This window comes from Callorhinus ursinus, unplaced genomic scaffold, assembly GCF_003265705.2.
Source record: "Callorhinus ursinus isolate GAN/ISIS: 27379988/994484 unplaced genomic scaffold, GSC_fseal_2.0 scaffold21, whole genome shotgun sequence".
Taxonomy (NCBI): Eukaryota; Metazoa; Chordata; class Mammalia; order Carnivora; family Otariidae; genus Callorhinus; species Callorhinus ursinus.
The window spans coordinates 5,425,322-5,439,144 of NW_027397083.1; the positions used below are offsets into that span (position 1 = coordinate 5,425,322).

The window sequence follows — 13,823 nt, forward strand, 5'->3', positions numbered from 1 at the left end:
CCTGCCTTTCCCGCGGCCCGGCCCGCCTGGCTGCGCGGCCCGGACAAAGCCGCCTTGCGAAGGTCGTGTCCTGCCCGGGAGCTGACAAGGGGACTCCCTGACGCGGGCACCGGGATTCGCGCCCCCCCCCCGCCCTTGCCTAGACCGGGGGACTGGGGCTGAGACTGGATTTCTCACTCTGCCCTGCCTCGCACCCCGCAGCCCGGCCTCGGCCCTGGAGGGAAGTGGTGGGCGCTCTGGCCCCTGAACGACAAGAGTGGCGGTTGCCTGAGCGCACATTCTCCGTGCCAGGCCCGGTGCTGAGGTTTGACCAGCCTCATCTCAGTTAACCCTCCCCTCAGTCCTGTGACGCAGGATTATCCTTCCCTGCGAAGTGAAGTGACCTGTTAGAACACCCACCCCTTCCCCAGACCCCTTCCTAGGCTCTCCCCTGAAGGCACAGTGTCCTGCGGCTCTTCTCTAAGGGCTTCCTGCCCCAGAACTTGCCCTTGATGTTCCTTCTGCCTGGATTCTACCAGATTCTCCTGACGCGGGTTCCTCCTTCCACATCCCTTGGTTTATTTTATTCCTAGCACTCCTCTGAAGTTGACCTTGCGGACTTGTTTATAGGTCCCCCCCCCAACCCCAAGAAGGCTGCTCGTGCGACTGGAGCCTTGTCTATCTTGTCCTGTACTCGGTCCCAGAGCCCAACCAGGGTCCAGTACCCACTAAGCACTAAGTATGTGGGGAACATGGATGGGATGCACCAGGCCGCCTCTCCATGAGCCAGTTTAGCCCAACTTCACCTATAAAAAGTGAGGGCCTGGGCGCCTGGGTGGCTCAGATGGTTAAGCGTCTGCCTTCGGCTCAGGTCATGATCCCAGGGTCCTGGGATCGAGTCCCGCGTCAGGCTCCCTGCTCCTTGGGAGCCTGCTTCTCTCTCAGCCTCTCTCTCTCTCTGTCTGTCTCTCATGAATAAATAAATAAAATCTTCAAAAAAAAAAAAAGTGAGGGCCTGGGAGACCCTAACCCCGAAAGAAGCTGTGGAAAGCAGGCCAGCATTAGACCCCTCAAGTCTCCTCCTTCAAGACACTGGGATGCCTTTCTCTGGGAGATGGGGGTTTTCCAGGAAAGTCCAATTTTGGAGGCCAGGGGTAGTGGTTGCCACGGATACTGATGGTGGGTCCCTGCACATCTGGGAATTAAAAGGAGATGAGGGGATGCAGGGGCCATCCTGGCGTCTGGAACTTTGAGCCTTCAGCATCCCCTGACCCTCATCTCTAGCCTGGAGCTGGAGTGGGGGTGGACGAATCCCTCCCCAAGCCCCTCAACAGAGACTGGGGATGGTGGAGGGGGGTAATAAATGTGAGGGAGAGGGTACAGCACACAGGTCAGGGCCTGGCCAGGGAGTGTGACAGGAGCTGGGGCTTTTGGAACTACTTGGTTACTCACAATGCTGGCCCCACCTCTCCCTTAACCTTACCACTCAGGGGAATCTGCTTGCTGAGCCACCTCCTGGGCCTCCAAGAGGTTGCTCTGGGGCAGGGGGAATGGGAGCCAGGGGGTGGGCCTATGAAAGGGTGCTGGTCTTCTAGGCCCGAGACCTGGTTTACCCAGCTCTGCCCAGGACTTTGCTGTGTGACCTTAGCCCAGTCAGGCCCCCTCTCTGGGTCTCAGTGTCCTCTGTACTTGTTAGACTGGTCTAGCTCTCTTCTCCTGTGGCTCAGGGCAGACTGAAGGAGGGAGGTTCTGGGCCACCTGCCCAGAGGCCCTTCCAGCCCAGCCAGGTGACCAATGCCAGGCAGACACCCAGCAGGGTGGGGCTGCGCTGGGTGCCTCCAGCACACACGGCCCACTCTTTGTTTCTGGGACCTAATCAGTCCTGAGATCTGGAGAGGAAATTCAGGCAGCTCTGCTGCTGCCAAAGTGGCTGGGCCCACGCTCCTCTCCCAGTCCTGCAGGGAAGGAGAGGTTCAGGAACAGGTTCATTAAGATGGTGGGGTACATGGGGCACCTGGGTGGCTCAGTCGTTGGGCGTCTGCCTTTGGCTCAGGTCATGATCCCAGGGTCCTGAGATCGAGCGCCACACTGGGCTCGCTGCTACGCGGGAAGCCTGCTTTTCCCTCTCCCACTCCCCCTGCTTGTGTTCCCTCTCTCACTGTCTCTAATAAATAAAATCTTAAAAAAAAAAAATGAAGATGGTGGGGTACAGGGAGGAAAGGAGAAAGAGCCCCACACTGAATGCCCTGAGCGCTGGTCTTAACCCCAGCTTCTAACTTGACTCACCACCAAATGGCCTCACTGTATCACTGCCCTTGCTGGGTTGTGGGCAGTAGGAGAGAGAGCAATGCTGTGGGAGACACACATTGTGGTCCATTTGGCCAATGCCACGCTATGTGACCTGGGACAAGTCCTTTCACCTACTGGGGCCTCTTATTCCCCAACTGTGAAAAAGAGTTCATACCTAGCTGGCAAGGTGGCCAGGAGTGATGTAGGAATGAGTCTGGCCCCCAGGAAGTGGTGAGAAACGATGTTGGCGATGCCTACGACCACCCTGTTCTGCAAGACCTGTAGCCTCTCCTGAGGCCCCTGGACACATCTCCCTGGGTCATCATTGCTTGGCATGAGAAGCGAGAGCAGCTCTGATTCCTCACCTGATAGAGAAGAAAACTAAGCTGGAGAGGAGGGTGAGGGAGAGGGAGAGGGGAGGGCAAGGAGAGGCTGTGGCTTCCTAGTAAGGTGTGTTGCTTAAACCGCCTAGAGGCTGTGGTCAGACCAGACCAAGATTCGAATGTAACTGGGCGTTCTTAAGCAGATCCTTTCCACACCTGCAGATAACATCCCGTAGAGGGAATCAGGTAAAATGATGTATTACTCCTCTCAGAGTACCATGAACCAGTCCGCAAGGGCTCAGCCCCTTGACCCCACCCAGGCTCCGCCCCTTTCCCCACGGAGCCAATCAGTGGCGGCCTCCCCGGAGCGTCAGATTCCCTACCTCTGGCCGCTCCTCTCCCGCCACAGCCCCTATCAGGGAGGCCGCCCGGTTTGGGAAGATTCCCAGGCGTCTTCCCCGTCCCTTGGGGAAGAGCTGAGGACCGGGAGGTGCATCCAAGGGCCGAAAAGCGCTTTGAGATTGAGCCCGAGTTCAAGGACCAAGTCTCCCCTCAAACCATTTTACAGATGGGAAAACTCGAGACCCAGAGAAGGGAAACACTCGACCAAGTCACCCCAAGCCAAGAGCGGAAGGCCGAAACAGTTTTCTCCGCGAAGATGGAAGTGCATGTCCGCACAGTCCATGCGGGAGCTGTGGCCGAACACTAACAGTGGCTGACCAGGGAATCGAGACTGCGTGGAAGGCTGGATTCTTCCTTGCCTCAGTTTCCCCAGCACTACGTCTAGTAGGGGTCCGGGGACGAGGCAACTGGCTAAACGGGCCCCTGCCAGGACTCTCCCCGCACCTCCCCAAGTCTGATCGAAGTTCCTTTAGCAAGCTACCTCCCAGCCCTTTAAAATACGGTCCTCCCGTTCGAGCCTCTCGGCGTTCTATTGGAAAGACTCCAGGATCCTAGTCCATTCTCTAGAATGAACTGCTCAGACTACCGCGGGAGCTTTCTTGGAACTGTTAACTGCGCAGGCGCAAAAAGCAACCCACCCAGAAGGCGGAAGCAGAGCCTCCCAACAACGCCGGGGGGTCGGGGGCGGAGAGTGTGCTTAACCAATGACCTGAAGGAGCAGGGAGGGCGGGATTAGGCCCGCAGTTGCTAAGCGCTACCGTAGTGGGAGGTGATTTAAGAAATGGGGTGAAGTGTGGTTCAATGGCCCTTCACGTCATCATCCTTCTGGCCCTCGGAAGTTAAGCCACGAGGAGGCGGGCCTAGGACCGGAAGCAGGAAGGAGGGCGCAGGAAGCAGGGTGCTACAGTTCGTCGTACTGTCGGTCCGTGAGTCTGTCGGTCCCGAGGGCAGGATGGAGAAACTGCGGCTTCTGAGCCTCCGCTACCAGGAGTACGTGACTCGTCACCCGGCCGCCACGGCCCAGCTGGAGACGGCAGTGCGGGGCCTCAGTTACCTGCTGGCAGGTGCTACCCTGACCTTTGCCCTACCCCTTAGGGGCTCTGACCTCTGACCCCACGGGCCCCTTCCCTTCGGAGTCAGGGTAGTGATCTCTGTGCTTGAGAAGTTCCTTCCACGTTCCCATAGGGCACAGGGAGGGGATGTCCAGGGCCCCGAAGCCGCAGGCTGAGGCAAATGCTCACCGTCGCCTCCTGTACCTTCTCCCCAGGTCGCTTCGCCGATTCTCACGAACTGTCAGAGCTGGGTGAGTGGGGCTCTGGGGTGGATGGGGGGCGGCGGGGCTTCCCAGAGGGGGGACCACCCTGGTTCGCTGTCCTAGGTTTTCCGTTACCTGGTCCTGTGCTGAGTCGGACCGAAGGTCCAGAGTCCACTGTCTCAGGTCCCCCATAGTCCAGAGACAAATCTGGGGACCTTGACTGGTCAGGCGGCTGGCCCAAGTACCTTGCCTGCCTTTGCCCAGTTAATCCTCCCTGTACTCCTACGATGTACTGTTACTGTCCTCAGTGTCCAGTAAAGGGAACAGAAATTCAGCGAGGTTAGGGGACAGCTACTGGTGATCCCGGAGCCAGGATTCAAGCCCGGATTTCGCACATTCGAGGAGCCCCAGACTGTGACTGCCTCAGGCGTGTTTGCCCAGGGAGCCCCGGAGGGTAGTGGAGGTAGAGGTGGAGCCGCCTTTCAGGGACAGGCCGCAGGGAGCTGAGGCCTGGAGGCGAGACCACACATCCATGGCTGCTGAGAGCGATGGGCAGTTCTGGGCAGCTGGCTGACCAGGGCTCTGCAGCAAGGCAGTAGCTGCTTTGTCACAGAGACCAAGCCCTCCTTTCTTGTTCCAGCCACCCACACAAGATCATACTGGGGAGTGGGCAGCTCTGAGGAAGTGGGTGGGGAGGCGGGTGGGTTTCCACACGGCCTGTGGCTGGCGGAGTAGAGCAGGTAACAGGTGATCCCTGCAGCTGTGGGGAGAAGGGGAGGATGTAGAGGCCGCAGAACCAGCCCCTCACGGCCACACTTTTCCCCCCGCCCTCAGTGTACTCTGCCTCTAACCTGCTTGTGCTGCTCAACGATGGGATCCTGCGGAAGGAGCTTCGGAAAAAGTTACCTGTGGTGAGAATTCTGTCAGGAGCTGAGGGCGGGAAGCATAGGGACTTGGGAGTGAAGCAGTAATCGCCAGTCCAAGTGTGTAGCGTGTCTCAAGAGTGTGAGACATGCCTACATCCATCTGAGCTTCAAGCCATCTCATTAGGTGGAGGGTCAAGTTGTTAGTGCCCCTGTCGCAGATGAAGAGACTGAATTTCAGAGACATAGGGTAGCCTCTACTATCTGGAGAACTCAGGCCTACAAGGGTAGTCTTAGGGGAAAATCCATCTCTCCTGTCAGAGGAATCACCTAGGAGGAGGGCCTGGGACTGGGCCCCCCCGCCCCAACCCTGATCTCTTGGCCTGGGGTCCTTGCAGTCGCTGTCCCAGCAGAAGCTGCTGACATGGCTGAGCGTGCTCGAGTGCGTGGAGGTGTTCATGGAGATGGGGGCCGCCAAGGTGTGGGGTGAAGTGGGCCGTTGGCTTGTCATCGCTCTCATCCAGCTGGCCAAGTATGTTGGGACTGAGGAGGGCAGGCCCTGGGTGGGGGTGACTCAGGCCAGCAGTTCGTGTGGGGTTCACCAGAGCACCCCTGGCCCCCTGCTGGCTAGCCACCTCCCCCGCAGCCCTGTCATACTCCCAACCCAGGGCTGTCCTGCGGATGTTCCTGCTGATCTGGTTCAAGGCTGGCCTCCAGACCTCACCCCCCATCGTTCCGCTGGACAGGGAGACCCAGGCACAGCCCCCGGGTAAGCTGTTTCCACGCTCTGGAGTGGCCTGGCACACGGAGCTAATTTGTGGGTTTAGAGCCAGCCAACGTGAGTAGAGTGTTGTCTGTTTATGGAGCACATTTATCCCCATCAGCTCAGTTTGCTGTCATCACCCTGTATTGTACAGAGAAAAAAAAAGAAAGATGAGGCTAGGGGCAAAATCAGAACTTGAACTCAGGACTCCTGGTGCCAGAGTCCTCATTCCTTTTTGTGGAACGGGGGACAGCATGAGTAGGAGACAGAGGTCCTGCTGACCATGTCTTTGGGCCTCGTTCTGTATATCAAGAGCCAGAGTTGCATAAGGCAGGGTACCTGGCAGATCTGTCCCTTCGGGGCTTTGGACTCCTCACTGGTTGGCCTCCAGGCCTGATGCCTCTGGCCTTCCGTGGGGTCCATTCTTTGCTTCTCCACCTGGTCATATTGAAAGCAAAGGACTGAGAAGACATGGGTCCTCCCTCCATCACTCCAGTCCCTGGGAGGCCTGGCTTCTTGGCTGGCTCCCCTACCACGAGTCATGCTGCGCTTTCCCGGGGAGAGTGCTGACACACAGCTCTGGCGACAGCGTCCTGCCTCAGCTGCCGCTGTAGTACAGGCTTACCCACGCCCACCCATTCCCCCCTTAGCCCGGGGGCGTTCACTGCATGTGGGTTCTCCGCGGGCTCCGCTGCAAACATGTTCCTCTGACAGCATGGCCTTCTGTCTGTCCCTGCTAGATGGTGACCAGAGCGCTGGTGGCCAGGAGCAGTCATACGTGGGGAAGCGGTCAAACCGAGTGGTACGAACCCTCCAGAACAGTAAGTGTAGGAGTCATGGTCCCGGGTGCCTCAGGGCAGAGGTCAGCCTGGGCCTGACTGCTCATCCGCTGCCCTTGTGTTCTAGCCCCATCCCTGCACTCGAGGCACTGGGGAGCGCCCCCGCAGTGGGAGGGCCGGCGGCAGCAGCAGCATGAGGAGCTGAGGGTCACCCCCCCCACCCCGCTGGGGCTGCAGGAGACCATCGCAGAGTCCTTGTATATCGCCCGGCCCCTGCTGCACCGTATCCTCTGCCCGCCACTGGCTGGCCCTGTGGGGCAGGCCCCATGGGGAGTGGGTGGGTGGGCCGTGTGCCGGAGACCTCCTTGACACCTTGGCCGTCAGTGCTCAGCCTGGGCCTATGGGGTCAGCGGTCGTGGACACCCTGGCTCCTGTCTGGGGTCGTGGACGTGACCAGGTGAGCCCAGGCCTGCCTGGGGAGTCCGCTCCCTCTGCCGGGCTTCATGCCGCGGGCCTGTCCTCACCTGAGCAGATGCCCCCCCTGCCCACCCCACTGCTGGCCCTGACCTTGTCCCCTTCTGCCCCCAGCCTGAGCCTCCTGAGCGACAGGAAGGGCCTGAGCCGGAGGGAGCGGCTGGAGCTGCGGCGCCGGACCATCTTGCTGCTCTACTACTTGCTGCGCTCCCCGTTCTATGACCGCTTCTCTGAGTGAGGCCTGGCCCCGGCCCGCGTGCACGCCTTCCCCCCCACCCCAGGGGTGTGCCATCCTGCACGCAGCGGCGAGTGCCAGCCCGGCCCTGCCTCGGGGCGCTCCGGCCACAGGCCCGGGGCTGCGGGAGGCACGCAGGGGCGGCGTGCCTGGGGCAGGGCCCCGGGGATGGTGGCAGGGGCGGGCTTTCTTCCTGCTCAGTAGTTTGGAGCCTCACTTTGCAGAGAGGCCCTTGAGGTTCAGAGAAGCGGGGCACCTTAAACAGAGCTGTCCAGCTAGCCCATGGCAGAGCCAGGGGCCACCGCCATGCCTGTCCCTACCTTGCCCGCCCCTGCTCTGTCACCTGTGAGGGCCCAGCGCTTCCGGCCTCAGCCAGACCCAGAGGGCCCACTGGCAGCAAGTAGGGGGGGGCTTGGGGCCAAGTGCCCCAAGGCCTGCCGGGTGACTGCCTGAGGTCAGACTGCAGTCTGAGGAGGGGTCTCTGTACGGCGACGGGGACCAGGAGACAGACTGGAGGCTCCCGTCTTAAGTCCTCTGCTGGAAGACTGCAGTAGTCCCTGGAATTACGTTTAATAAGATGGCCGCACAACCTCTGTTTGGGTTTGGTTTGGCTTGCTTTGGTTTTGAGGCAATAGGATGTGAGCTTGTGCCATACTTAATACCACCTTGGTGAAAATAGCGTGGCCTGGTAATTCCTCTTTCCAGATAAGTTTGCAAGCTCACAAGGTACTAAAGCCAAATCCTGTTCCCTGCTCTAAAGGAATATTCCAGAGACTTATATGGACCATATGAGCTCCCCCCACAGACAGCCTGCACTTTGCAGAGGAAGCGAAGCCCCAGGATCGCGGAACTGAGGCATTTTGAGGCGACAGGACCCGCAGAGGTGGTCCCACAGGTGGCAAGCCTCTAGTGTGGCCCCTGCTGAGCGGACCAGCCTAGCACCCTCACAGCAGTGGCCCAGACTGAAAAAGGTCTAGAAACCTGCTGGAGAAGTTCCTGGTTACCCCAGAGGACAGGGAGCAAGCTGCTGAGCGGCTCTGGGGTATAGGCTGTGCAGGGAACGCTCTGTCCTTCCTGTCAGAGGCCGAGTGTCATCTCGGGCCAGGCTGCCTTGCAGTCGTGTGACCTGGGCCAAGTTACCAAAGCGCTCTGTGCCTCCTCTGTGCAACGGGGACGTGCTCGGGCCTATCTCATAGGGTCGTGGGAGCCCTTAAATGACCTCAGACATGGAGGAGCACCTGGTACAGAATCACTTAGCAAATGCCGAGTCTTACCATCATTTCTCTTGTTCCCGTCCCCAACACTGTCGTCTCACCCCAGGTTCTCCTGTGGGAAAGCCCTGTCTCTTAAAAACAATAGGGCCTTGGCCCCTGCCCCCGCCCCGGGCCTGCTCACTCAACATTGGCTCATGAGGTTTCGGTGTGGCTCAGCGCTTCTGGCTTACTGGGGGTTTCTTGAAGGCAGGGCAGGGCTGTCCTTCCCTTTGGGCCCTCACCATCCCTGTGCCGGGACTGCCCCAGGAGTGTGTTGGCTCAGGATGAGGGAGAGAGCGGCGGGAGTCTGTGGGACGCTGTGAGGAAGCACCAGTCCCAGGCTGAGCTGTGGGCAGCCCGGGCCAGCCTGTTCTGCTCATCTTCTCTCTGCAGGGCGAGGATCCTCTTCCTGCTCCAGCTGCTGGCGGACCACGTCCCGGGCATTGGCCTGGTCGCAAGTAAGTGCAGGGTGGGGGTGTGATTACTGAGTATCGCAGATCTTTCGAGTGGCCCCGTGTCCCTGACTTTCTCTTTATCTCCTTGTCATTTGATTCTTGACACAGGAGAGGGAGCCCAGAGGTCAGGTTGGGTGGGTGGCAGCTCCTGGGCAGGGCCAGGCCGGCCCGTAGAGCCTCAGGTTGCTGGAAGGTGTCCTGTCCTGGGAGGAGTGTTGGGCCACACTGGGCTGTCAGCCTTAGCCCGGCCTCGGGATCCTGGAGCCGTACACCCCTGGGGCTTCTCTGGGGCTTCTGTGGCGGGGCTGAAGCCCACCAGGCTGTTTGGAGCTCTTACCTCAGCCACGTGGCTTCTCTGAGCCTGAGGTCTTTGCAAAGGGGGACAGAGGTCGCTGCCGCTGCTGCCTCCCGAGGGGCAGACAGGCGGGAGAGTCAGTGGGGCTCTGGCTGGACGGATGTGAGCAGCCGTTTTGGGGCAGCGTGGCTGAGAAGGGCCTTAGGTAGAGCAGAGTCAGATTGGAGTCTGGCCCTCAGCCCCGAACTCTCTCTCGTTGCAGGGCCACTCATGGATTACTTGCCCACCTGGCAGAAAATTTATTTCTACAGCTGGGGCTGACCCATCCTGGAGGGGGTGCACGGAGGGGCAGGGGGTGCCCCGGCCGTCAAGTCCCCTGGGGCCTCTTTGCCCTAATAAAACTGACTCTGGCAGCGTCCCAGCACGTGGCCTCTCCGTGCCCGCCACCCAGGGCTCCCAGCTCTCCCACCTGGCCCACCAGGCACCCCCCCACCCCGGACATCCTCTCGACTTTTCACCCTCTGGCGATGGAGCCACTGCGGCCCGCACCTTGTCCCTGGGCTGAGAAGCCTCCTGTCGGGACGGGGACCTGGGCTCCTCTGGCCACAGAAAGCTGGGGTCTAGTGTCCTTGAGCGTGGGAAGCGGCTTGCCGTGGCAGCCGCGGAGGTGAACTCAGCTCCTCTCTCATTGGTCCCTGGTGACAACAGACAAGGTCCAATGGGGCAGGGGGTGACCGCTGCCCATGTGGCCTCTGGCCAGAGGCTCTGTCTGCCCCTTCCCTGCAGGGCCCTGTCCTCTAGTCTGCCAGCCTGTGATGGAGCCTGGTGAATGGTGGGCCCGGCTTGGTGCAGTGACACCTCAAGCCCCGAGCCCCTGTTTCACAGCTGGAGGTGTTCTCCCACAGGCAAAGAAGGTGAGGCACCAGCCAGCCCTGGGGCCGGTGCTGGGGGCGGGCGTTGGAGGGGCTGGGAGCCCGAGGGGGTGCAGGTTCAGGGGGGAGGAGCTGGGGGTCTCTGCACACACCCCCTGCCTGCTCCCTGGTGGCCAAGTCTCCTGGGGCCGTGCACAGGCTACGGCAGGGGGGTGGGGGGGGTACAAGCGCCCAGACGGGGCAACTGCAGCCTGGCCTTTCTGCCTGGCCCGTCCCCTTCCTCAGCCTCCACCCCTGTTCCCTTTGCTCTGTGAATAGACCTAACTCTCCTGCTGGAGTTTTAGCCGGGTGAGCCGCCTTCCAAATTCTGAGGGCTCCATCCGCACCACCTCTGCCCTGCCTCACTTCCTCTGACACCTGGGGGGAGCCACGGGAGGAGGGGCCAGCCTTCCTCTGCTACCCTCCATGCCCCGCAAGTGCCTCTGGGAAGGCACGCCCAGGTCCTGGGCCAGAAGGTGAAGGGACGAGCCTTCAGGTGGTCACAGCTTGGGGCCCCGATCTGTTGGGTACAAGGACCGTTGCTGGGCACATGCCCTGTCAGTGGGCTCTGGGCCGGGGGCTGTGCGTGCGGCGGGAGGAAAGCTGGCCTTGCTGGTGGGCGCTAACCCATCCGCAGAGACACATAAATGCAGCACGCTGGGGCGTGTGAGTAGGTAGGAGCGTGTACCTGAGGGAGTCTGGGTCGGAGGTGGGTGAGTGGAGGTGCTCGCTGCCTGGACGGATGCCTGTGGAGGGCGCACCTGTCAGGGAGGCCTCGGTTCAAGCAGGGGTAACCCTGCGCCAGTGTGGGGCCGGCTGGGAGAGCAGGTTGTGCAGTGAGTCACTGCTGGGGCAGAAGGGAGGGAGGAACAGCGGGAGGGGGTAAGGTCAGGGCCAAATCCAACAGACCCTCGCAGGCCAGGCAAGAAACTCAGACCTGCTTCCGGAAGGCAGTGGGGAGGGGAGCATTTTAAACCTCATCTCAGGGCGCCTGGGTGGCTCAGTCGGTTAAGTGTCTGCCTTCAGCTCAGGTCGAGATCCCGGAGTCCTGGGATTGAGTTCTGCATCGGGCTCCTTGTTCAGTGGGGAACCTGCTTCTCCCTCTGCCCCTCACCCCGCTCGTGCTGTCGCTCTCTCAAATAAAATATTAAAAAATAGGGCGCCTGGGTGGCTCAGTTGGTTAAGCGACTGCCTTCGGCTCAGGTCATGATCCTGGAGTCCCGGGATCGAGTCCCACGTCGGGCTCCTTGCTCAGCAGGGAGTCTGCTTCTCCCTCTGACCCTCTTCCCTCTCGTGCTCTCTCTCATTCTAATAAAATCTTAAAAAAAAAAAATCATTAAAAAATTAAAAAAAAAAATACACTGCACCCCAGCGGCCTGGTGTGGGGGGCTTCCGGCAGGTGGTACTGGAGGCTGAGCACAGGGACATGGCAGCAGAAACGTCCAACAGTGGTTGGGGCCGGATTAAGGCCGTGGCTGGGGAATGACAGGGTGTCGGTGGCACCCAGGCAGGCTAGGGACTGGGTGTGGATAGAGAGGGAGACGGTGGCCTCTCAGAGGCAAGGAGGATGAGGGACAAGGGACTGAGTTGGGCAAAGGGTCCAGAACTCGGGGTTCCCGGTAGCGGTGAGGACGGAGGACGGGGACACGGGCTTGTGAAGGACAGTGGTGTCCAGGACACACAGAGGGAGAGGACCACTGAGCGGTTAGTGTGTGGGCTCAGAGCACGTGGGGACAGTGTGAGGAGATGCCAGCACCTGTCACCCTGGGGGTTACTGAGGACCAGGAGCCAGGGCTGCCCTCCCCGGGCCTTGGGCACGTCGGCAGTCAGGGGCACAGGACTGGACCCCCGGTAGGTCTGTTCTTAGAAGTGACGGGGTTTCCAAAGCTCAGAGCCCTGCCTAGCGCTCAGGTTCTGACTCCATAGGTCTGGGGGGGGGGCCAGGGGTCTCGGGTTTAAAGCCCCGGGGCTTCCGAAGGGAGCTAGGCCCGCGCGCCACTGACGGGGGGCTGCGCAGGAAGCAAAGAAAGGGCCCCACAGCTTTGCCTCAGCCTGAGAAGAGACCGGCTCCATGCTATCACGTGGCGTTTATTCATTCAACAAATATTTACTGAGCATCCACCAGGTGTGGCTGGGGATCCTGCAGTGAACAAAACCAGTCTCTACCCTCGGGAAGCTTCCACTCCAGGGAGCAAGTTGGGGGCTTTGCCACCTCACTCAAAATCCGGCTGTCCAGCCTCAGGGGTGGTGCGGAGCCCCGGGGCTGGGCTGTTGGAAGCTTCGGGGAACTGGGGAAGAACTCTCTCAGAGCAGGCTCCCCGCCCCCCCCAGTGTCATCTCTGAGTGGGTCGGAGGACGTTCCTGGCATCACTGAGGGAGGGACAGGGTGGTGGCAGCAGGAGGTGGGGATGGTTGGGGCTCTCCGCGTTGACCTCTCCCGTGTGCCACCCCTTGAGCAGAGGTATGTACCTTACCTCACAGATGAGAAAACGGGAGGCCCACAACTGTGACCTGTCCACCTCCCAAAAGGCAAGGTGGGGGTGTGAACCAAGATCAGACTCCAAAGGTCTGTGCCCTTAACCCTCGGGCAGTGACACTAGAGCAAGGTGCGGCTTGGCACCTGTAGGCCGACGGCGTCAAAAAACCAAACCAAACCGAACCTCAGCTGGAGGTTTCTGGCCTCACCGCGGAGCCCTGGAACGACCGGCCTTTGTGAGGTGGCCCTGGCGGGTGGCAGCGGTTCCGTCCTCCTGCCGGGGGAGGGGCGGGCAGAAGCTGGGGGACAAGGGCAGGAGCAGGAGATGGTTCTCGCCATGCTGGGGGCTCTGTATCCCAGGGCGGGGCTGAGCCTCTTCCTCCTCTACCTCGTCCTGGCTGCTGCACTCCTCCGCCCCCAGCCGCTGAGGTAACTCCTGGGAGCACAGGGTCAGCGGTCCACCGGGCGGGGGGCCTGGAAGGGGGGGCCCGGAAGGGAGGGGGACTGCGTGCCGCCTCCCGCTCCCCACCCTGCCCCGGGGGACTGGCTGGTGCTGTTACCCCGGGCGTTGGGGCTCACCCAGGCCCCCACCCTGAGCCTTCACAGGGAGGTGGTTAGCAGGCTGCAGGGCCAGGGCTGAGCACCCCAACATCTCCCACAGGCCTCAGCGATCTGTCCCTGAAGAACTTTCAGCCCCTCTGGAACTCTTGCAGCCACTTTCTGGCCTAGTAGATGGTAGTATCTCAGCCCTGCCCGCCCCCCTGCCCCCCCAATGTGGGACACATGCCGGGGGGGGGGCACCCACATCCAGCCGCGGGGACTTTTCATCCCAAACAGCACTGTTCTGGGGTGATCTGGGCAGATTCCCCTGCCACCCACACCCCCTTCTCTCCTTAGACTATGGGGTTCGACCCAAGCACCCCTGGCCGCGAGGGCCTCGACCCCTTCTCTCCCGGGCCCAGCAGCGCAAGCGGGACGGGCCGGACATGGCTGAGTATTACTATGATGCACCCGTGTGACGGGAGCCCCTTATAAAGCTATTCTGTGCAGCCAAGGCTTGGGCTTTCCTGG

At 60.8% G+C, this 13,823-nt stretch overlaps 2 protein-coding genes across 5 annotated transcripts; both read left to right on the plus strand.

The window, feature by feature from the left end:
* The first annotated feature begins 3,636 nt into the window (after positions 1-3,636).
* PEX16 (peroxisomal biogenesis factor 16) lies at positions 3,637-10,338 on the plus strand. 3 transcript variants are annotated; one of them, XM_025879031.2, is made up of 11 exons: positions 3,644-4,057; positions 4,179-4,296; positions 5,083-5,159; positions 5,510-5,643; positions 5,780-5,880; positions 6,615-6,695; positions 6,781-6,936; positions 7,038-7,110; positions 7,242-7,361; positions 9,009-9,073; positions 9,628-9,786. In XM_025879031.2, exons 2-11 carry the CDS (start codon positions 4,227-4,229, stop codon positions 9,684-9,686), a joined length of 936 nt encoding a protein of 311 aa, XP_025734816.1. In that variant the 5' UTR covers positions 3,644-4,057; positions 4,179-4,226; the 3' UTR covers positions 9,687-9,786. The 3 variants fall into 3 exon arrangements, with proteins under 3 accessions (XP_025734817.1, XP_025734816.1, XP_025734814.1); XM_025879029.2 differs by having other exon boundaries at positions 3,657-4,057; positions 4,261-4,296; XM_025879032.2 differs by lacking the exons at positions 6,781-6,936; positions 7,038-7,110; positions 7,242-7,361 and having other exon boundaries at positions 3,637-4,057; positions 4,261-4,296; positions 9,628-10,338.
* Positions 10,339-12,713: 2,375 nt separating this feature from the next.
* Positions 12,714-13,821, plus strand: FREY1 (Frey regulator of sperm-oocyte fusion 1). Of its 2 annotated transcripts, XM_025878517.2 has the most exons (3): positions 12,714-13,181; positions 13,414-13,487; positions 13,650-13,821. In XM_025878517.2, exons 1-3 carry the CDS (start codon positions 13,078-13,080, stop codon positions 13,769-13,771), a joined length of 300 nt encoding a protein of 99 aa, XP_025734302.1. In that variant the 5' UTR covers positions 12,714-13,077; the 3' UTR covers positions 13,772-13,821. The 2 variants fall into 2 exon arrangements, with proteins under 2 accessions (XP_025734302.1, XP_073760796.1); XM_073904695.1 differs by having other exon boundaries at positions 13,414-13,821.
* The last annotated feature ends 2 nt before the right edge of the window (positions 13,822-13,823 follow it).

Bases quoted from the DNA above. Each gene is read 5' to 3' on its own strand.
- FREY1 (XM_073904695.1), top strand. From the start codon at position 13,078: ATGGTTCTCGCCATGCTGGGGGCTCTGTATCCCAGGGCGGGGCTGAGC. The intron at 13,182-13,413 runs GTAACTCCTGGG...CATCTCCCACAG, and splicing joins CTCCGCCCCCAGCCGCTGAG to GCCTCAGCGATCTGTCCCTG.
- PEX16 (XM_025879029.2), top strand. From the start codon at position 3,946: ATGGAGAAACTGCGGCTTCTGAGCCTCCGCTACCAGGAGTACGTGACT. The intron at 4,058-4,260 runs GTGCTACCCTGA...CCTTCTCCCCAG, and splicing joins CCTCAGTTACCTGCTGGCAG to GTCGCTTCGCCGATTCTCAC. The intron at 7,362-9,008 runs GTGAGGCCTGGC...TTCTCTCTGCAG, and splicing joins TTCTATGACCGCTTCTCTGA to GGCGAGGATCCTCTTCCTGC.